Genomic DNA, 24297 nt, shown 5'->3' on the forward strand with positions numbered 1-24297 from the left:
GACAAAGTGGTGCCCATAGAAAGAACTTTTCATGGTTCAAAATCATGGACGGTGTGCTGGGACATTGTTCCGCTGTTAGTGGAGAGACCATTCGGGACACCATGGCAGTTACAGTCGGTGAGATTTCAGTGCTAACTTTTCTTGCTAGCTAGCTAATGTTTACAAATGATGTAAACTCGATATTCTGTATAACTATATAACATGATACCTCAGCTTGAGTTTCCCTCTTGCTTGTGAAATTGGTGGGATGTGTGACACTGGCACAAGGGCGGCGTGTTGAGGGTGGGTTTTAGGGCAACGCTGCAGGGCTATTGGCCCAGTGGTGGAAACGCAGATCGATTTTGGTCTCGCGACTTGAGGTCTGAGGCTATTGGCCCCGGCTGGCCAGTTGATAGCACTGGCTCATACTTGCCTGATAGTGGAAAAGCAGCTATTGTGTATAGGCAATGTTTCTGTAGCAAGTTTGCTTTTTTGTGGTTTAAAGGCTTGAATAAAAAAGAAAAATTATAGAATAAAGGCTGTCCTTTCTAATCTTTTAGTTTGCACAGTTGCACAGGTTTTTTACATACCAAGTATTGTTAGTTTTGTTAAACCCAGCTGCACAGTGATGTTGTAGTCAACTGAAAGGATAACTGGGATGACAAGGAGTTCAAAAAGGTTGAGCTGAAGGTGGTGATCTTTCATCTAGAAAGAGATATTTTAAAGGCAGGCAAAGATTCAAACTGAGGTCATGGTGTTTTCAAGCTGAAATAACAGGTACTGTAGAGCTGTGTCATCTGTACAGCAGTGCCAGCAGAAGCTGCAAGCCTTTGTTATTGAGGCCTGTGAGGTTGTGTATATCAAGAAGTTGAAAGGGCCAAGCTCTAAACCTTGAGGAACACCACTGATTAGTTGATGTAACTTAGACACTCCTCCCACCTAGTGAAGCATCAAGGATCTTCCTGTGAGGTAAGATTTAAACTGGTGAAGTGCAGTTCCAATGATGTCCTGTTCAGAGAGAGTAGACTATCAAAGGCAGCATACAGATATAGTAAGATGAGGATAGATGATTAGTAGTAGTAGTATTTGGCTCATGCCAACCGCAGGGTTTCAGCAATAGACAGCTGAGAGGTTATCTGGTTGTCATCGAGCAAGTTGTTCTGTGAAACAAAAGCAGAAAATTGACTGAAAACAATACTCTCAAACATTTCTGATAGAAATGGTAAGCTAGAGACTGTTTTCTACTACTGTTGGGTTACTTGTATGTTTTTTGAGCAGTAGGGTAACCTTAGCCTGCTTAAATGTGGTGGAAAAGATGTCAGTAGCAAGAGAGGTGTAGGTGTGAAGGTAACTTTGATGGAGAGATATCTTGTGGAAGATGGGCAGTTACATGGGGAGATTTAAAATCAGCTGTTCGGGATGAGCTGTAGAGGTGCAATTGCATGTCCTGGAAGATTGGCCAAGAGTGAGCTGCAGAAGTCAAGATGAGAGGAAACTAGGACCTGTATCCAGATCTTGGTTGCATCTTTGGCAAGACTCGGCAGATGTTCTATATGTCTGGGCATCGGCAACTATGCGGGGTACAAATGACAAATCCTCAACCGTAAAGACAAGGTTCTTTGCTGTCTGTGTAGCAGAGATGATTGTGTTGTACATAGTGATAGCCAGATCTGTGCGAAGATGTTTCTTGACTGGTATAAGCAGCTGGATGCTTTCTACTCTTTTAACCATTAGATGATGGGTGGTCATACAGACTAAAATGTCTGCTAAACAAGCAGTGGTGCAAGGTGCAGAAAAACCAGAGTGTGAGATTCTGAAAAGAAAGAAATAGCAGGAAGTCATCTGCATAAGTCATCTGTGGTAGGACAAGCAATGAGATGTAATGGCTTTACTGAGTGATTTAGTGCAGAAGGAGAACAGAAGTGGCTCAGGTGCTGACCCCAGTGGAATGCCAATGGCCCAGTTGATATCTGATAGGTTTGGTTGTGTAGACTGGATGTGAACTATGTGAGTGAGAATCTGTGTTGCTCAGTACACAGAGGGTACAAAGGAGTACTTGGTGTTTACCAGTTCAAAACACTGCTGAGAGATTAAGCAAAATGAGAACAGATGAAAGACTAGCTGCTCTTGAAGTATAAGGAGTTTACCGGTCACTGCAATGAGGGTGTGATTTGTAGATAAGATGTAGCAAATGTACATGGCTGAAGAAATAATTAAGGTTTCTAATAGTTTCATGCATTTCAACTCTTTCTTATTGATTTATAGTCCAAATGTCCCTCTTCACTGCAGGTCAGTCTGGAAATGCTGCTGTTCAGTCATGTAGTTTTGCTGCTGGCTCCTGTCCGGCTGTCTGCACCTGCAGTAATAATATCGTAGACTGCAGAGGAAAAGGACTGATGGTGATCCCTGCCAACCTGCCCGACAGCATGACAGAGATGTGAGTATGAGCTTCTCAGGTTGTGTACTGACAATATAACACATTTGTCAAAATAAAACGTTTATGATTGTGACGAGGAGGAGGGCAGGCCGGGTCGTGACTATGCATGTCTGGCCCCCAGTTGGGCCAATCAGCCGAGGAGAGGGATAAATGCAGCCGGATGCGGCAGTTCAGGAGAGAGAAAGCCACACGCAGCTGCCATGTGTGTGTTTATGTTTGTGTATTTTTATAGTTCTTATTAAAATATTACTTTGACTGTTCAGCAGCTTCCCGCCTCCTCCTTGCCCATTTTAAACCCTGTTACATTGGTGCGGAGGAGTTGCTGCCGGCCACCTGGATGCGGAGGAACGACTCTTCCGTCCCCCGGCGGATGACCGTGGCTGCTCCTTTGGGCGGACAGCAGTGGCGAGGACTCCACGACAGCGCATCCCTCCTCCCTCCCGGGCTTTGGCACCAATGTAACAGGGTTTAAAATGGGCAAGGAGGAGGCAGGAAGCGGCTGAACAGTCAAAGTAATATTTTAATAAGAACTTAAACAAAAAGACACAAAACATAAACACACACACGGCAGCTGCATGTGGCTCTCTCTCGAACTGCTGCATCCCGCTGCACTTATCCCTCTCCTCAGCTGATTAGCCTGATTGGGGGCTGGGCGTGCATTGTCATGACCCGGCCCCGCCCTCCTCCTTGTCACAGTGATTTACAGATTTGAATTCCTAAGATAATTCCTAAGATAATTGTGTCTGTAATGCTCATCTTCTTTCCTTTGGTGCAATATTTTTATTGGCCTCATCCACAGACCTTATTGTTAATAATGTTAACACACACACTCACTCACTCACTCACAAACACACACACACACAAACACACACACATACACAAAGGATACACTACTCCCAGACATTTGAGAAGGAACTGAGACCACTTGTGATCTCTTGATTATCGTCACATATACAGTCGATATATCTGAACTCATATAAATAGACAGAACTGAACAGTCCAGAACACAAACACCACAGGAATGTGCTATCTGGAATCACTGCAATCCAAAGAATGTAAATTGTGTTTCTATATTTCCCACTGAGTGTACTGCTTTTGAACAAAAATAAAATTCTCTAAGTGTTTAAGTCAAACAATTGCTGGCCTCAGCTTGAAATGCACTAAATGACCCCGACAAATGACTTTCCTGTTTTAAACGAGACTCTGAACACAACACAGTACTGTAGACTAAACCCGCAGGGTGTACCATTAAACCAGACCCTTGAAAACACAACCAGTCCCACGCAGATGCTAATGACATTCAAAAGCTCACAGAAAGACATATTGCATCCTGCCTTTATCAGTCCAACTGATGTTCTTGAAATTTGTGCCACTAGATGACTGTATGGAATTACTGATGTCTAATAACTAGACATCAGTAAAAGTGATTTGATGTGATTTGATTTGATTTGATGTCTGTCAGATCATTCCAGCCAGGCCACAAAAGTAATCACACACATGGAAATGAAACTATTATCGTAAGAATTACTATAATATATATATAATAGTAGTGTATACAGTATGTAGTTACACATTGTATATACACTAATATTTACCATCTCAGTCATTTAAAATGGCAAACACTTTAATCAATTTGTTGTATTTGCCTGTTAATTACCTCATTATCTTAAAAAATCTACAAATATACAGCATATGCCATATACATTATTTTCTTAAAATAATAAAAAACAAAATGTGTAAAAAAAAAAAAAGGTGTTTGACCACATCCACACTAATCCGTTTCTGAAAATGTTTTTGAAACACTCATTTTTGGTGGAGGAAAATGCTGTTCTCCGGTGAACGTAGCTAAATTAATGCATTTTCAAATGAAAACATATTAGTGTGGACATGGCCTAAACCTGTAAACTCTGTAAACTACAGCTTTTGGAAATTTACACATTGTTACAACAGAACTTGACCATGATGTTATTGTGGCTTCAAAAGTCAGTGATAATTCTCCATCCTTTTTCTTGACAAATAAAATCACATCTGCTGAGATTTCTTAATATATTCTGCTTTATTGATGCATCATTTCAGTGAGTAGACCTTGCTTTTAGTTTAAACACTGAGGGGGAATTTTCATTTCATTTCACTACATACTCAGGTGAATTGAATTTCTGGGTTATGATAAATAGCAACCATGAATAATAGGAGAAGATGAGTCACCAATAATTCAACTTACCACCTACTGTTGTACTGATACAGTAGTTTCTATATCTAAGTTGAAGCCAATGGCTCTGTAGTCTCAAGCACTAATATAGATTGAAAGGGAAGTGGAACCAGAGAAATGTTGATTATTGGCAAATACAAGATTTTGTCCAGACACCAATCACTACAGCATTAATGACTTTCTTTAGTTGCTCATCAATCAGTCAGCCATTCCTGAGTGCATACCTGTAGATCATTTTCAATACTACAGTCCAGGAGAATGAAAGTCTTCTGTAACAATCTAAACTAACAAGAAAGAGTTACAATCACAATTGGAAACTGTTAAACATAAAACAGTTCAAATTCCTGTAAGGAAATTCTAGGTATAGGCATCACACAGGAATAGAGGACCTATATTAAGAACACTCAGACACATGCAATACTATGCAAATGTGTGTTTGATTACAAGTGTTATGAAACAGCTGTTCATGTGACTTTAAAACATAGGTAGGACAACAGTTAGAGTAGCAGAATGTTAATGTTAGCATTTGATGTTGTGTGTTTCTTTATTTAATTTTTTCCCATTTTTTCTCTGCAGACGACTGGAACAGAACGGAATCAAGTCAGTTCCTCCTGGAACGTTCTCTCCTTACAAGAAGTTGCGTAGAATGTAAGCACGCTACCACAACTGGTTGTTACAACTTGTTAGAATATATTTACAGAATCCAGTTTACTTCCTAACCAATTATACAAGACTATAGCATCATTAAAATAATGGAACAGTGCAATGGCTGAAAGACTCTGGACTCCACCTGACTGAGCCGTCTCCTGTTGGTCTAGATGGCCGAGGTCGATATGGTAGACCCACTTGTTCAAGATGGTTACTGCTGGTAGACCACCTCGGACCAGAAAAAAGACAAGCTAACAAATCAGCCTCACCACATTCAGTCAGTGTGACCTGTTTTTTAAGTAGAGTCCCAGAGGTCAGGGTAAAATTTGAGCAGCAGTAGGCACATTCACTAAACCCGCTTAACCTGCTTGTAAAAACACAGATCTAAACCAGTGTAAAAATTCATATTACATTGCCATTTCGTTGGGAAGTATTTTCTCCCTGACTGGTTTGCAGTGCTGTACTGTGTGTGGTTTGATGGGTACACCACAGTCTTATTAAAGTCTTCTCCAGAGGCTATAATTCCTGTCGTTTACTAATAGTGTTCACCACAGCAAGGCTTGAGGTTCAAACCTACCAAACTACATACCTACAGCCACATGAGCCAAAAACTGCCTGGACTCAGTGTGATTTCAGGTCCTCATGGCTTTTGTCAGAAAGTGCATTTACTGACACTTCTTGAGTTTGGTGAAGTGGAGGAAACAGCACCCTGTTAAAGTGTCTCTGGGTTTTCTCTCTCTCTCTCTCTCTCTCTCTCTCTCTCTATCTCTTTACAGAGATCTGAGCAACAACCAAATTTCTGAGATTGCTCCTGATGCTTTCCTGGGCCTACGCTCCCTCAATTCACTGTGAGTGTTTGTGTGTGGGTTGGAGTAAGTGTGGTGGAGTAGGCGATCGACTGTATTCAGTGGTGCCGAAATATTTGATGTCATTATATGACTATGACGTATGAATATTAATAAGGTGGATGCCCATTATTTAAAAATATTAATATTCTTGAGCCAAGGTAAATATTCCTCTTGTGCAGATATGCTTGAATTGTAAAAAAAAAAAAAAAAAAAAAAGGCCTTGCCGATGCACCACGCTGTCTTGGTATTGACATGCAATATCAGAACAGGCTAGCTTTACGTTTGCTCAGATATTTTTACACAATCCACTGTTTTAATAAATATTTGTGAGTACAACTTTGAGAAACCTAACTTGTCTCCAAGATGAAGCCTTTTGATCTGCGGTGTGTTTCCTGTACAACGACGTAACTCACTGCTTAGCCACCATAGTGTGCTGCATCAATGAAAAATTAACAAGCTAGTCACGACTGTTTCCTAAAACCATGGTACCTATGTTGCATATCCGTTCTTCAAACCATGTTGGTTCAAAAATATAGAGCTGTCATTAATGATGACACTAGGGGTGGAGTAATAACTTCTGCATAGATCAAATGCTCATTAATAGCTCATTTACATGGACACCAGAAAGCTGTTTATTGTGAGAAAGCTGCTTAAGACAGTGGCATTCACGTTTACATGCACTGTGTATGTGGCAGTGACATTGCGCTGCAATAGTGGGGTTTCCTTCTTAACCCTCCTATGATATTGAAAAATATTGAAACCTCCCTTTGGTATTCGCGGTCATTTTTGACCAGAAGGGTCAGATGTGACCCCTTTTTTTTATGATGATGATGATAATGATACCTGAAATAAGAACAATAAAATTATGCATTTCTTTTGGGATTTTATGCTATTTTGATCTTATTTACATGTACATTTCAAAATGTTACCATGAATTGGCATATACTGTACAAATAAAAAACAAAAAAATTCAGAACCTACACTTCTATAAGTTGAAACATATAGAAGGCAGATTGCTGCCATGTGGTGAACAAAATATAAATAACATGACCTGAAAACCATGTCATGCCAGTAACAGCTAGTAGACTGCTGTGTAGTCCATGGCTTGTTGTAACCTAATTTTATATTTTATCACAAGATATGCATTTGGATATATATTTAGACATTATCAAACAATTATTTGTCAAAGTTTAGCATTTTAAAATTGATTTGAAGTGTCAGTTTTTGCAGTTAATGTCATAATGCTTGCATTCAAACCTGACCATGGTGTTACAAAGAGAAGACACAAAATTAGTATTTTTCTTCCAATAATTTATTTCAAACATAAACATTTAATAACTCAAAGTAAATGCATAATAATGTCAAGAAAATTAACATCAAGAAACAGAAATGAACTGCAAAATTCTGAAAATTCAATTAATTTAAAACAGAAAAATCAGAGTAAACATTTTGTAATTTAAAACTTTCTATAGTAAAAGTTTATTTTGCAAATGATGTGTGTGTATTCTGCATTGTGAGTGTGTTATCGTCTCACCCCTTCATTTCTGTGTGTGTTTAGCACTGTGACTGATTTATTGGTTTTTAGACACATTTAAAAAAAAAAAGCTCTGCATTATAGTCTCAATTTTTGTGAGTGTGTTTGTGCGAGTGGGTGTGTATGTTTTACACTGAGGATGGTATAGAGTCTCACTCTGTAATTTCTGTCTGGTTTTTCTGCATTGTGGCTGATTTATTGATTGTATTTGACAGATAAAAAAAATTGCTCTGTTTTTGGTCTTTCCCATTCATTTTCAATTGTCGGCCAATTTTGACTTCGAATACCAAAGGTGTGTTTTTTTTTTTTTGTTGTTGTTTTTTTAAGACCACTTAGACTTATCGAAAAAAAAAAAATTTGTTCAGATAGCAAATAAAGGAAAAGTCACCAAGTCTTGTACTGCTGGGATAAAGAAAACCATTTTTATTAAATGAAGAAAATACCATAGGAGGGTTAAGTCATAGCTGGAGTTCTGCTGGCACACTTGAGCATGTACGCACATGCATTCTCTTCAAAAACCTGTTAAGTATGCCACTTATACGTTTACACATATGGACAAATAAGCTTACTCTTAATCCCTTAATCGCCACAAGAAAAAAATCAGCATTCGCGTTTAAATGATGTTTCAGAACACTGCTATCTGCATACCCCCCGAAATAAACAGTTTTCTGAATTGCGTGTAAACGGAATCAAAATTCTTGACAGAATGAAAGATATAAACTCAGCAAAAAAAAGAAACGTCCTCTCACTTTCAACTGCTTTTATTTTCAGCAAACTTAACATGTGTAAATATTTGTATGAACATAAAAAGATTCAACAACTAAGGCATAAACTGAACAAGTTTCACAGACATGTGACTAACAGAAATGGAATAATGTGTCCTTGAACAAAGGGGGGTCAAAATCAAAAGTAACAGTCAGTATCATGTGTGGCCACCAGCTGCATTAAGTACTGCAGGGCATCTCCTCCTCATGGACTGCACCAGATTATGCCAGTTCTTGCTGTGATATGTTACACCACTCTTCAAGAATGGCCCTAGCCCTCACCCGCTGATCCAACAGGTCCCAGACGTGCTCAATGGGATTGAGATCCGGGCTCTTCGCTGGCCATGGCAGAACACTGACATTCCTGTCTTGCAGGAAATCACGCACAGAACGAGCAGTATGGCTGGTGGCATTGTCATGCAATGACAACAAGCTCAGTCCGATGATGCTGTGAAACACCGCCCAAGACCATGAAGGACCCTCCACCTCCAAATCGATCCCACTCCAGAGTACAGGCCTCGGTGTAACGCTCATTCCTTCTACAATAAACGCCAATCCGACCATTACCCCTGGTGAGACAAAACCACGACTCGTCAGTGAAGAGCACTTTTTGCCAGTCCTGTCTGTTCCAGCGAAGGTGGGTTTGTGCCCATAGGTGATGTTGTTGCCAGTGATGTCTGGTAAGGGCCTGCCTTACAACAGGCCTACAACCCTCAATCCAGCCTCTCTCAGCCTATTGCAGACAGTCTGAGCACTGATGGAGGGATTGTGTATTCCTGGTATAACTCGGGCATTTGTTGTTGCCATCCTGTACCTGTCCCGCAGGTGTGATATTCGGATGTACCGATCCTGTGCAGGTGTTGTTACACATGGTCTGCCACTATGAGGATGATCAGCTGTCCTTCCTGTCTCCCTGAAGCGCTGTCTTAGGCGTCTCACAGTACAGACATTGCAATTTATTGCCCTGGCCACATCTGCAGTCCTCATGCCTCCATGCAGCATACCTAAGGCATGTTCACGCAGATGAGCAGGGACCCTAGGCATCTTTCTTTTGGTGTTTTTCAGAGTCAGTAGAAAGGTCTCTTTAGTGTCCTAAGTTTTTATAACTGTGACCATAATTGCCTACCGTCTGTAAGCTGTTAGTGTCTTAACGACCGTTCCACAGGTACACGTTCATTAATTGTTTATGGTTCATTGAACTAGCATGGAAAACATTGTTTAAACCCTTTACAATAAAGATCTGTAAAGTTATTTGGATTTTTACAAAATTATCTTTAAAATACAGTGTCCTGAAAAAGGGACGTTTCTTTTTTTGCTGAGTTTATATGTAATAAAAGATAAAGAAGCCACAGTGAAGTTAAATGATGTTGACACCACAATCTAACAAGAAACTATGCTTCTAACCACAAGTGGAGAGCTGTAGTTCCAACCACATAACTCTGCGGTGCTGTTTGGTATGTTGAAACTCTGATTTCAGGAAACAACCAAATCATTGAACTATGTTGGTATGATGGAACTTGCGACCATAGTTGGCTAATGATGCTTTTTGGAAACGCACCCCTGATCTTAACATTTAGAAATGATTAGAAAAATCTTTCAAACAATGAAAACTGTCAATAGGAGAGTGATTGTCTGCAGCGGCCCTAGCAGACAATACCTGACTGTATTGTAATGAGTGCTTTGTTCTGTCGTTTGTGACTGAAGATATACACTTTAGCTCATCCAGCGCTCTGTTTATACCTCTAAGTACGAGTTTGTTTTTCAGATCTTCTAGCTTTATGATTACCAGCAGGGTTCTCATGGACATGGAAAACCTGGAAATATCAAAATATGAAAATTATTATTATTATTTTTAATAATGGAAATTCATAAAATCTTAAAAAGTAATGCAATAGTCATAAAAATGTTTAAAGAAACTAATTTTTCTAGGTATGCTCAGCTTTAAAATATTTCATCATCTAGTAATTATTCTTAGTGAGTGAAATCTCACAAAACCCTTATCCTTAATCACAAGCGACTTGAACAATCATGGAATTGGTCAGAATGTTTGGGAACTGGGTATGAGGAACATTATGCATGTGTTATTATATTTAATGTGTTTCTGTGATGTTTAGGGTTTTGTATGGGAACAAGATCACTGATCTTCCCAGAGGAGTTTTTGATGGACTCTACGCCCTACAGCTGCTGTAAGTGTGAGAAACATTTCATTGGTCAGATATTGCTCTTACATAGCTTAGGAGACTTGATAGAGTTCTCATTCATGTTTCTTTGAAGTATCGACTTCAGATGTTTCTCCTAAAATGCCTTAATGAGACCATTGTTGACATACATTTAGCGTACTGTATATAAAGTAGCTATACAATTGATGTGAATAGCATACCTCGGATCATTTGGTTTTGGAAGAATGTGATGAGACCTATTTGTGTTCATATTTTGATCTCTGACTTCTGATTGCAGATGGTGTCTTGTCAAATCTGAGAACAGTTTAAGACATTTTTGAGACCTCTTTTACAACTCTAGAGCAAACACGTGTGAAATTATTGGGGCAGAAAAATCTCAGATTTTTTTATCCATTTCAAATCTCAGTTTGTCCTCCATTTAATCTAATTGGAGTCTAGGAGAAACAAATGAGATGTTAAAGGGATTTCATTTATAATTTTTCTTTCCAATGGGATGGAAAGTACTTGACATTATACTCACAACAGGCTCACATATTAAAGTGCTAACCATTGTTTTCAGTGTTGTTGTTTCATTGGTATCACTCTATTTTTCATGTTTTCCAGCCTTTTGAATGCAAACAAGATCCACTGTCTTCGTGCCAACACATTTCAGGACCTGCAGAACCTCTCGCTGCTTTCTTTATATGACAACAAAATCCAAACGTTGGCCAAAGGCACCTTCACCTCATTACGTGCAATCCAGACCCTGTGGGTACACACACACACACACACACACACACACACACACACACGCATGTTAGCTATGTAAATGCAAACATAACATAGTCTTCTTTTGTTTTTAAATATAGCTAATTATAATTACTTCTTTAATAATGTCTGGAAAGCATTTAGCAATTTTAGAATAGAAAAACATTATTTACTGTTAAGGATGGTTTTGTCAGATTTAGCTCACTTCTGGTTCATAAGCTTTAATTATCGACTTATAAAATGTGCTAAAGTTGTCATGTAACAGACATGCAGCATTATCTAAACAGAATTTATTCAGTCATTACACAAGTAATGTTATATATGAAAAATTTTATGAGTTATAACAAAACTACACCAGCATGGTCAGCAAGATGAAAAATAAGCCTTTCCCTATCTGTCACTCACTCGACGTTGTGTCGATGTAGTGACACTAGTGGTCACTCTTGGGAGCCCCAAACACCTCTGCTTTTTTGAAAAAAGGCCAATGGGAATTGGCAAGTGGAATTTGCATGCCACTCCCCCGGACATACGGGTATAAAAGGAGCTGGTATGCAACCACTCATTCAGATTTTCTCTTCAGAGCCGAGCGGTTGTATTCAGTGCACTGAATTCAGTTCCCTCCAAAGACGCACCCCAAAACTGCTGGATTTACGGTGCATTTCAGCGGCTTCTCCCCCTCTGCACCCGTGGAGTGCAGAGAACGCCCCTGAGCGCTTCGGCAGAGAGAAAATAAGAGAGTATATTCTAAAAGAGTATATTTTCATTCACAAAAAAAGCGGCACACACGGAACGTCTTTTTAAAGATGCCTTTCCATTTGTGTGATATTCCTGGTTGCGGTCCTTATTTCTCTGCTTCTGACGGCCACGATCGCTGTCTTATGTGTCTGGGCACTGCCCATGCGGAGATATCGTTCGTGGATGAGTTGTGTCCTCATTGCGAGAACATGACCATTGCAACGTTGCGGTCACGGCTTGCTTTCCGCAACGTTCGTAAGCTTTCGTAAGAAAGCAAACCACCCCAGCAGCTCCCTGCACTGGTCCTTCTACCCACGGGTTTGAGGCCGCATCGGTTAGCACTGGGGGCGATTTGGGACCACCTCCACCGGGTATCCCCCCACGGACCTCCCATTCCCCTGCACGCTTACTCGGGCTCTTGCACGAGACCGCCGGCTCGTCTCAGCGCGAGTTCGACTTCTCGGTCGGAGCTCCGGAAGATGATGAATTATCGAGTGCAGCATCGGAGAGCGGGCTCGTCCAGTCTGACGCAGAGGCTTCGGATGGGCTTCCTCCTTCGGGAACAGTCGCCCAGTCTCACGCTGATGCGGAAATGATGGACATGCTTTCCCGGGTGGCCGCAAGCGTCGGGCTAGAGTGGAACCCTTCACTCTCCCCTGAACCCTCACGGCTCAATGTTTGGTTCCTGGGCTCAGGGCACCGCCCACGGCCACGTCTTGCCCCTGTTCCTTTCTTCTCGGAAGTGCATGAGGGGCTGACAAGATCGTGGGAGGCACCTTTTACTGCCCGGTCCCAGTCTTTCAGCTCTCCGCTTTCACTACCCTCGATGGTGGAGCGGCCAGGGGGCATTCGGTGATCCCCCAGGTGGATAAGGCACTCGCAGTGCACTTGTGTCTGCAGAGTGCCTCCAACTGGCGTGGGCGCCCGAAGCCCCATCCAGGGCCTGTAGGTTTACGTCGTCCCTGACGACTGTGGCCTGCGGTGCTGCTGGACAAGCCGCCTCTGCCCTGCATGTCCTGGCTCTCCTGCAAGTACACCAAGCCAAGGCGCTAAAAGAACTGCATGAGGGTAGTTCTGACCCAAGACTGATGCAGGAACTGCGCTCGGCGACCAACCTCGCTCTCCAGGCGATGAAGGTCATGGCACGGTCTCTTTGGCAGGCGATGTCCACCCTGGTGGTCCAGGAGTGCCACCTTTGGCTGAACTTGGTCGAGATGGGAGAGGCGGACAAGGCACGGTTCCTTGATGCCCACATTTCCCAGGTTGGCCTGTTTGGCGACGGCGTAGAGGACTTTGCCCAGCTGTTCTCGGCGGTGAAGAAGTAGACGGAGACCTTACAACATATCCTGCCCCAGCGCAGCTTAAGACCCCGCACCCTGTCTGCTCGTTGCTAAGGGCATCCTCCTGCAGCAACAACACTGGCTCCGCCGCAGTCCGCCCCCAGGGCCTGGCTCTGGCGTGGAGCCCTCCGCAGGAAGCAGACACCACCCGTCTCACGGCCGGCCGCTAAGAACCCGAGGAAGGCTTCGAAGTGCCCCCAAGATGGACGACCCAGGGGCGAGGAGACCCACTTCTCTGGGGCTGGTCGACAGACCACTCCATCCCTGATGGAGGGCCGGGAGGAGAATCTTTTGTCACCCGCATGCCCAGGAGGCTGCGGCACCCAAAAGCCTGACAAAGGAATGGTTCCCTTGTCTCCTGGGTCACATATCCGGTGTTCACGGCCGTCATCACAAGGGCATCTGCATCCTCAACTATCTTGATGACTGGCTAATCCTAGCTCACTCTCGAGAGTTGCTGTGCGCACACAGGCACCTTGTGCTCCGGCACCTCAGCCGACTGGGGCTTCGGGTCTACTGGGAAAAGAGCAAGCTCTCCCCGGTTCAGAGCATCTCTTTTCTCAGTTTGGAGTTGGACTCAGTCTCGATGACAGCACGCCTCAAGAACGAGAGCGTGCAGTCAGTGCTGAACTGTCTGAAGGCATACAGACGGAGGACAGCGTTTCCACTGAAACTTTTTCAGAGGATCCCGGGGCATATGGCATCTTCAGTGGCAGCCACACTGCTCGGGTTGATGCATATGAGACCACTTCAGCACTGGCTTCAGACTCAAGTCCCGAGATGGGCATGGCGCCGCGGGACACATCGCGTGACCGTCACGCCAATCTGTCGCTGCCTCTTCAGCCGACTTTGCATTTCTATGGGCAGGGGTTCCCCTAGAGCAGGTCTCCAGGCACGTCGTGGTTAAAACAGATGCCTCCAAGACGGGCTGGGGCGCCAGATGCAACTGGCACACAGCCGCTGGCTCCTGGACTGGCCTGCGGCTGCATTGGCACATCAACTGCCTAGAGTTGTTGGCAGTACTGCTCGCCCTGTGGAGGTTTCGGCCATTGATCCAGGGCAAGCACGTGTTGGTCCAGATGGACAACACAGCGACGGTAGCGTATATCAACCGTCAAGGTGGTCTACGGTTCCGTTGCATGTCACAACTCACCTGCCGTCTCCTCCTCTGGAGTCAGCAGCGCCTCAAGTCGCTATGAGCCACTCACATCCTGGGCAACCTCAACACCGCAGTGGATTCGCTGTCACGTCTGGTTACTCTCAGGGGAGAATGGAGACTCCACCCTCAGGTGGTCCAGCTGATTTGGAGTCGATTCAGTCGAGCACAGGTAGACCTGTTTGTTTCCCGGGTATCTTCCCACTACCCGCTTTGGTACGCCCTGACCGAGGCACCCCTCGGTATAGATGTGCTGGCACACAGCTGGCCCCCTGGACTACGCAAATATGTGTTTCCTCCAGTGAGCCTACTTGCACGGACCCTGTGCAAGGTCAGGGAGAACGAGGAGCAGATCATCCTAGTAGCACCCTACTGGCCCACCCAGATGTGGTTTTCGGATCTCACGTTCCTCACGTTCAAGGTGGAGGGGCGGCTGTCCCCCTCCACCTTGAAGGTGTATGTAGCCGCTATTTCGGCTCATCACGATGCAGTAGAAGGTATGTACTTGGGGAAGCACGACTTGATCATCAGGTTCCTGAGAGGCACTAGGAGGTTGAATCCCTCCAGACCGCGCCTCGTCCCCTTGTGGGACCTCTCTGTAGTCCTTCGGGGTCTACAGGGAGCTTCCTTTGAGCCCTTGGAGTCAGCTGAGCTTAAGGCACTCTCTTTGAAGACTGCCCTCCTGACTGCGCTCACTTCCATCAAGAGGGTAGGGGACCTGCAGGTGTTCTCTGTCAGCGAATCGTGCCTGGAGTTTGGTCCGTGATCCTGAGACCCCAACCGGGCTATGTGCCCAAGGTTCCCACGACCCCTTTAAGGGATCAGGTGGTGAACGTGCAAGCGCTACCCCAGGAGGAGGCAGACCCAGCCTTGGCGTTGCTGTGTCCGGTGCAAGCTTTACGCATCTATTTGGATCGCATGCAGAGCTTTAGAAGCTCCGAGCAGCTCTTTGTCTGCTTTGGTGGACAGTGGAAAGGAAGCGCTGTCTCCAAACAGAGGATCGCCCACTGGGTCATTGACGCCATTGCGATGGCATATCAGGCTCAGGACGTGCCACCCCCTGTGGGGTTACGAGCCCACTCTACCAGAAGTGTTGCGGCCTCCTGGGCCCTGGCCAGTGGTGCCTCTTTGGCAGACATCTGCAGAGCAATGTGCTGGGCAGTACCCAACACCTCTGTGAGGTTCTACAATTTCGGGGTTGAGCCGGTCTCGTCCTGTGTATTCGCAGGCATGAGCAGGTAAGTTCTGGGACAGCTGGCCGTGTGTACCAATTGTGCATAGCGCCTTTCCCCTCCCTTGAGGTGAAGACTTGCGCTCCTGACTCCCAGTCATGTTCACAGACTGTGATCCCTGGATGAATTTTCTCCTTAGCCCTCTGGCAGTTGAGTTTGCTGAGAAACTCGCTGCCATCCCTGTACGTGCGCTAATGAGACCCTGTACTGATATAGGTGCTCCACATGTGCTGGTTCCCTGAAGGCGACCCCATGTGATATCTTCTGCAAAATCGTTTCCCTGTGGGTAAACTGCGTCTTCCTAACTGTTCGCCATACTTTGTAGAAACTCCTCCCCCTTCGGGTAGGACCTACCATGGGACCTCTCCACATGACATACTTCCAACAAGACTCGGTAAGACCATGTGACATATTCCACTCAAAATACCCCCCTCCCCCTTTTTGGGCGGGGTGTGGTCTCTCCGCGGTGTCTTCCGCTTGGGAGGGACACCCCCCGACGTAGACACTTATGGCTCCCAGTCGATTAACAAAGTCCACTCTTTTTGGGGAGAATAGAGAGGAAAACAGGCCTCGGCTGGGCTAGCCTGTCCCTATTGTTGGGCAGTGAACTTGTTCCCGAAGGACCGTTCGATACTCATAAGAGCGTTGGGGGAGGTTACGTGACGGCCTGGTGCGCTGGCTACAAGGCATACAGCGGTCTGCTTGTCTCGCACCGCCAGTTCACGTAACACAGTTCAGCTAGTTGTGCTGTTTTGTATAGGGACCCCTAGTGTCACTACATCGACACAACGTCGAGTGAATGACAGATAGGGAACATCATGGTTACTTTCGTAACCTCTGTTCCCTGATGGAGGGAACGAGACGTTGTGTCCCTCTTGCCACAACGCTGAACTACCCGCTGAAATGGCCGGGACCTGGTCTCATGAATGAATGAGTGGTTGCATACCGGCTCCTAAACATGAATGAGTGGTTGCATACCAGCTCCTTTTATACCCATATGTCCGGGGGAGTGGCATGCAAATTCCACTCGCCAATTCCCATTGGCCTTTTTTCAAAAAAGCAGAGGTGTCTGGGGCTCCCAATAGTGACCCCTAGTGTCACTACATTGACACAACATCTCGTTCCCTCCATCAGGGAACAGAGGTTACGAAAGTAACCATGATGGTGTCTCAGATGTGCATGTGTGTGTTTAAAGGTGAACGCAGTACGAGTGATGTCATGTAAAACAATGTTTTTTGTTGTTTTACATCACTGCAGTCATTTGGCCCAGAATCCATTCATCTGTGATTGTAATCTCAAGTGGTTGGCTGATTACCTGCGCTCCAACCCCATAGAGACCAGCGGCGCCCGATGTACGAGTCCGCGCCGCCTCGCCAACAAACGCATCGGCCAGATCAAGAGCAAGAAGTTCAGCTGCTCTGGTAAGCTCTCTCCCACATCCCACAGACGCTGGTATCCTAAACCAGTATTAGAATATAACATCAGATTACATACAGTATAACTGTCCGAATTCGATCATAGCAGTGAAGATGCTACCAGTTGCACTTGTTATTTTTAGCACATTAACAAACAGTGTTTCAAATACAAAAGACAGACAGCACATCACACACATGGTAGCTGGTTTCACGTAGTTTCCACTAGCGTTGTCACGATACCATATTCATATCTTACGATACTATACCAGCTAAAGTATCACAATACCAAGAAGTATCACAAAACCACACGATATGTGTTAATTCTTAACATAGTTTGTCATAGCAAAGCTGATTCATAGAAATTCCACTTGTAGCTACAAGGAAGTGGTGAAAATAACTGATGGATGAACAGGGAGAAGGCTCAAATGGATTATCCTGTTAGCTAATACATTCATAGTTTGATGTAAAAGCCAGTTCAAATGGCAACGTCTTTAAACTTTTATACCATTATTTCTGTGATTATTTGAATGTTGGTAACATAGAAATAAAGATATTGTAACTTTTAAAAGACTGTTTTGAGCAGCTGTTTCATTATTACAACCGCTTCAGCCCCAATCTCCTGGTAAACAGCAGCGTGAATGCAGATTACACACACACCGGTTTGATCGCATGGCTCAGGGACATGATCTAATCATAAATGCGAACTTAGCAAAGTTACTGCCACATTGCATTTGTAATTAAATGAGTGCAACGTTAGATTTTCAGAGAAACTGTAAATCTATGAATGTTAAAATAAAGCATTTAGGTTAAAAGAAGTGGCACTAATCTGTGTGTATTCTGCAGAGGCAGTGGGATGTGTCCGAAGGTGTTTAATAAGGTTGCTGGTGTTTCACCCTTTGGCTTGAAATCTCTGTAGGCATTCACGGAAAATGGGTTTTCCCGGTCTCATCAGCCAAAACCCAAAATAATTCAAAATCTCGCTACGTGAATTGTGTTGTGTAAAAAGATTCTCACTCTCTGAAGTTTTACTTAAATCCATATTATCCATAAGGAGGCAGGACCGCCAAATTAACACGCTGGGATTCAGACATGTGTGTTTGAAGCATGGGAAAACCACACATTGAAAAATAAACAATACCATATAAGGGGCAAAATCTAAACAGCGTTTTGCACTCTTAAAGGGCACTGCGTGAGGAGGACGCCACTCAAAAAGATTATATTTTTAATGTTATTGCAGACATAGGTCTGATTTAAATGAAGGTTTTTAGCGAAAATAATATTTACTACTGCACATACAACATAACTTATGGTGTTACCATATTAACAGTACTACCGTTAAAAAAATATGTGGCACTGGCAGTATTTTGAAGATTTAGTATCGCGATACTGCCGTAGCACCGGTCTACCATGCAACCCTAGTTTTCAACAAGTTGAAACTGGCCATTTATTGTCATTAGCTGGCCCAAATTGGTGAAACCTCTTAGGCCCTGTTTACATATGGTATTAGGAAGCATTTTGGACGATCCAATCACAAGTGGACAGTTAAGACAATTCACCATTTACACCTGGCCATAAGTGGTGTTTTTTGACCACTTTTGTTCAGATTTCATGAGGAGGCTCTCTAATTTCATGACGACACACATCAATCATAATGTTCAGTGTTTTACTGTATGACGATAAAGCACAAAAAGGAAAAAAAAAAAATAGAAAGTGTGAAAAAAATGCAGGACTGTTTCTTCCAATAATACTTGTGTTTAATCTAAGTACAAACTTGCCATTTAGAACAGAATTCTGTTATTTCAGTGGAGGACCTGTATAAACTGAGCTTCAGATGTGTGTGCTTCTTATCTGTGTCACTGCATGTTCATATCAGGCACACTGAAGAAGTTGCTGTAGAGCCCAGGAGGGCGGGGCTGGGCTGGAATGAGACACACCCGGTCCCCAATCAGCCTGATGGGGCGCGCGAGGGATAAAGGTGGCCGGGGACGACAGTTCGAGAGAGAGAGAGAATTACAGACAGCTGTACTGTGTGTTTTTGGTTGTGTGTTTTGTTTAAATTGTTTATTAAATTATTATTTAAGTTGTCAAGCCGGTTCTCGCCTCCTCCTTTCCACTGAACCCCCTTACACTGGTGCCAAAGCCCGGGAAGGAGGAGGGATTCCCGTCGCAGAGTCCTCGACACTGCCGTCCACCCAGGGGAGCGCCGCTGCCGTCCGACGGGGGACGGAGTAGCCCGACCACCCGGACGCGGGGAACGGCCGCCGTCCATGAGGCGAGTGGGGACGGGACTCCCCGACCACCTGGAGCGAGGGAGCCGCTGCCGGGGACGGAGGAGTGCCCTGCCGTCCCCCGGGAACGCGGAGGGGTCTAGAGAAGACTGCCGTCCGCGGGGGGGAGGAGGGAAGCGACTCCCCGACTGCCTGGAGTGGTAGGGCCGCTGCCAGGGGCGGAGGAGAGTCCCCACGGGACGCCGGGAACGCGGAGGGGCGTTCTGTCCGCTGGGGGTCAGAGGTCTGACTCCAGTCCGCCGGGGAGGAGCGGCTGCAGTCCACCTGAGGGGGTGGAGAAGTGATCGAGGACCACGCGACGATGCATCAGAGAACCGGTGAGTTTCTTTTTCTCTCTCTCCTCTCTCTCTCTCTGTTGCTCCGTGTTGGCCTTTCCCTCGCCATTTTGTGTTGTTGTTTTTTCCCCTCCTGTCTCCTCCCAGGTCGAGGAAGGCGGGGAGGACCCGCCGGCAGTCGGGGCATAAGGCACGCCCCACCCGGAGAGGAAGGGTGGGGGGGATGTACGTCATGCCGGGGGCTCCCCGGCCTGAGGCAACGCCGGGAGGAGTGTAGAACCGAGGAGGGCGGGGCCGGGCTGGAATGAGACACACCCGGTCCCCAATCAGCCTGATGGGGCGCGCGAGGGATAAAGGCGGCCGGGGATGACAGTTCGAGAGAGAGAGAGAATTACAGACAGCTGTACTGTGTGTTTTTGGTTGTGTGTTTTGTTTAAATTGTTTATTAAATTATTATTTAAGCTGTCAAGCCAGTTCTCGCCTCCTCCTTTCCACTGAACCCCCTTACAGTTGCATAAAAGTTTGACAGTTTGAGAGTTTAAAACTCTTGTTTTAGTACAGTGTGTGATTGACACATGAGTATGTGGGACTTCACTGCTGTTCAAATGAATTTGAACGAATGAGAATTTACAATATTAGCCCAGTGTGTTGTCACATCCATTTTTGAGCACCTCTGAATGTGGCTGAAGTGGAAAAATCTCAAAAAGTTTTGGACCCTGTTTACACGTTTCTTTAGCTGTCATTGTTTCGTTTCAAATGGATTGCCCAAAATGCATTTTAATACCAGATATAAACAAGGCCAAAGTCAAGCTGGTATGAGCTGGTAGAGGGGACACAGTCTTGCCAGATGGCAGTAAAAAAAACAGCTACCATCTTCCAAAACCTATCTGTTGGTTGTTTCGTTCAGGAGCAGGTTTGATTAGTAGCAATAATTAATAATGATCAAAGATCATTATTAATTTTTAAATCAATAGAACATTGATTAGAATCAACATTAGCTTATTAATCCTTCAAACCAACAATCATCAAAGATAACTATTAATTATCAAAATCAATAGAATATTAATAAGGATTTATATTGCTGGGGCAACACACTGGAATCAGGGACTAATAACCAGACAGTATTGCAGTCTCAAAATAGGATTGTCCGGAGAACATCGACATTCAAAAGGTAAACAATGAAGGCTTGAATCCGAGCACTGATATCCCCTGTGAGCCCTTGGCACAGGTGCATGCAGAAGTCAAGTCATTTTTATTTGTATAGCGCCTTTCACAACACACATCGTTTCAAAGCAGCTTTACAGATAATCATGCATTAACAGAAAATGAAACTGTAATATCTATAATGTCTTAGAGTCATCATTGTGTAGTTTGATTAAATACGATTGTGAATTGTGTTTAAAAATAAGTAATTAAATAATAATTGTATTTAGAACCCCAGTGAGCAATCCGAAGGTGACTGAGTCAAGGAACACCAAACTCCATAAGATGTTGGTTAATGGAGAAAAATAACCTTGGGAGAAACCAGGCTCACTGTGAGGGCCAGTTCCCCTCTGGCTAACATCATGAATATAATGCCAGTATTATATATAGTGCAAGTCATGGTTTAAAATGATTAAACTAAGTGTTAGGGGTCAGTGTTTAAACAAAGATTTTGTATGAACTGTAAGATTAATGACTAATGTCTTTAAAGTCCATCCTGGATTAACTGCAGAAGTTCACATAGATGCATTGTCCTTGTTAGTTGGCTGATGAAGGGTTTGTTGGCAATTAATTGATAGTCTATGTATTCCATTATAAGAGTGTAGTCCATCATTAGACCGAGGTGATGCAAGCAGAGATCAGTGAGGTGCATCGCAGTTCAACCGGCCGGTAATTTCGGTGAGGTCTATCATAAATCCAAGGTTCAGGCAATGGCATATGATGCATCCCATGTTTTATGGTTGGAGTTGGCATCAGTTCATCCTCTAAAGTCCATCGTAATAGACTGAAGTGATGTTTGTCTGGCACCAGCTGCTATTAGTCCTCATCACTCAGAGCAGTGGAGTCCAACATGAAGCAGGAATGGAGCTGGATCCAGCCGGTTCTGGTGACCTCAGGATAGCAGTACCGAGGTTGAGACAGGGAAACAAATAGAATAATATTAGCATAGATGCCATTCAATTTATTGCAGAGTTATAGATCATGATCAATGTTTCTGGTTTCTGGTTCCAGCAGACCTAACTAAAGCAGCCTAATTGTGAGTAGTTAACAGAATTTAAAAATGAATACGAAATTTAACAGGTAACCAATGCAATGATGATAAAATGGAACTAATATTATCATATTTCTTGTTCCCTGTCTGTCACTCACTCGAAGTTGTGTCGATGTAGTGACACTAGGGGTTCGCTCTTGAGAGCCCCAATCACCTTTGCTTAAAACAGAAAAGGCCAATGAAAATTGGCGAGTGGAATTTGCATGCCACTCTCCGCCCCGGACATTCGGGTATAAAAGGAGATGGCGTGCATCACTCATTCAGATTTTTTCTTCGGAGCCGAATGCATGTGTGTTCGTCCTCTCACTCTTTGCTATGCTGCTGGATTCTTACGGCACATATCAGCGGTCACCCTCACACAGTTGAGTGCTGTGTTTCCCCTGGGTGCTCTGGCAGCCATAGTCTGCAGGTGCTAAAAGAGTATATTAGAAATAGTACATTTCCTTCTAAAAGAGCTCGCGCAAATGCTTGTTGTCTTTTTAAAGATGTCCTTCCATGTTTGCGCTAATGGATGTGGCCGTTATCTCTCCCCTCATGATACCCATGAAATCTGCCTCAAGTGTCTGGGGTGCCAGCACACCGAGGCGGCTTTCTTGGAAGGATTATGTTCTCATTGCGAGAACATGCCCATGAGAACGTTGCTTCTTCATGAAGCAAGGAGCCACCACGGCTGCTCCCCAACCCGGTCTGTCCTGGGCTGATGTTCAGCCGGCTGGGTCGCAAGCACCGCGAGCGATCTGGATGTGGTCATGGGAGCGTTTCCGCCGGCTCAGCCCCTGCGGACCTCCCATCCCCCACCACGCTCGTTCTATCCGGACAAGCTGTCGAGCGATGAGGCGGTCTGCCTCAGGGCGGGTTTGTCGTTCGCAGCTCGTGACGAGGATGAGCTTTCGGTCACAGCTGCTGCAAACATCGGGCTGAAATGGAACCCTCCACCCTGCCCTGAGCGTTCACGTTTCTGGGCTCGGAGCACGACTCATGGCCATGCCTTTCTTCCCGGAAGTGTACGAGGAGCTAATGAAGTCATGGAAGGCACCTTTTACTGCCCGCATCAACTGCTTAGAGTTGCTGTCAGTATTGTTTGCCCTGAGGAGGCTCCAGCCATTGATTCAGTGCAAGCATGTGTTGGTCCGAACTGACAACACGGTGACCGTAGCGTACATAAACTGCCAAGGCGGTGTAAGCTCGCATCGCATGTCGCAACTCGCCCGCCGCCTCCTCCTTTGGAGTCAGCAGACCTTGAAGTCTCTGCAAGCCACTCACATTCCGTGCGTCCTAAACCATGCAGTGGACATGCTCTCACGGCAGGTAACGCTCCGCGGGGAGTGGAGACTCCACCCCCATGTAGTACAGCTGATTTGGGAGAGATTCGGGGAGGCACAGGTAGACCTGTACACCTCCCAAGACTCCTCTCACTGCCCCCTGTGGTACTCCCTGTCCAAGGCACGGATGCCGTGGCGCACAGCTGGTCTCGGGGGCTACGCAAGTGTGCGTTTCCTCCTGTGAGCCTCATTGCACAGACTCTGTGCAAAGTCAGGGAGAACGAGCAGCAAGTCCTGTTCGTTGCGCCGTACTGGCCCAACCGGACTTGGTTCTCAGATCTGATGCTCCTGACAGTAGTACCTCCCTGGCGCATTCCCCTGAGGCAGGACCTTCTCACTTGGGGGCAAGGCACACTCCAGCATCCATGGCCTAGCAGGTCTTCCACTAGCGGTGGTAGACATGATCACCCAGGCCAGGGCCCCCTCTATGAGGTGGCTGTATGCCTTGAAGTGGCGTCTTTTTGCTAACTGGTGTTCTTCCCGTGGGGAAGACCCACAGAGATGCGCCATCAGGTCTTTGCTGTCTTTTCTTCAGGAAGGGCTGGAGAGACAGCTGTCTCCCTCTACCCTGAAAGTGTACGTGGCTGCCATAGCAGCTCACCATGATACACTGGATGGCAGTCCCTCATGACAGCGTAACCTGATCAACAGGTTCCTCAAAGGCGTGAGGAGATTGAATCCTCCTAGACTGCACCTGATCCCCTCTTGGGATCTCTCTGTGGTCCTACCTGCCCTACAGAGAGCCCCATTTGAGGCCCTGGAGGCTGAGCTCAGCACTCTGTCTCTGAAGACGGCCCTCCTGGTGGCGCTCACTTCCATCAAGAGAGTGGGGGACCTGCAGGCGCTCTCTGTTACCAGCGAATGCCTGGAGTTCAGGCCGGCACACTCTCATGTGATCTTGAGACCCCGGCCCGGTTATGTGCCCAAAGTTCCC

General features: G+C 45.1%; 1 protein-coding gene across 2 annotated transcripts in view; it reads left to right on the forward strand.

The window, feature by feature from the left end:
• LOC127411723 (slit homolog 1 protein-like) overlaps window positions 1–24297 on the forward strand; it is a 180612-nt gene that overhangs the window by 88946 nt on the left and 67369 nt on the right. For both annotated transcript variants that reach the window (XM_051647428.1, XM_051647430.1), the window contains exons 9-14: window positions 2269–2416; window positions 5202–5273; window positions 6050–6121; window positions 10534–10605; window positions 11203–11346; window positions 17067–17230. In XM_051647428.1, coding sequence (XP_051503388.1) covers window positions 2269–2416; window positions 5202–5273; window positions 6050–6121; window positions 10534–10605; window positions 11203–11346; window positions 17067–17230 — 672 coding nt within the window. The remainder of the gene's footprint in view (window positions 1–2268; window positions 2417–5201; window positions 5274–6049; window positions 6122–10533; window positions 10606–11202; window positions 11347–17066; window positions 17231–24297) is intronic.

This window comes from Myxocyprinus asiaticus, chromosome 21 (assembly GCF_019703515.2).
Source record: "Myxocyprinus asiaticus isolate MX2 ecotype Aquarium Trade chromosome 21, UBuf_Myxa_2, whole genome shotgun sequence".
Lineage (NCBI taxonomy): Eukaryota > Metazoa > Chordata > Actinopteri > Cypriniformes > Catostomidae > Myxocyprinus > Myxocyprinus asiaticus.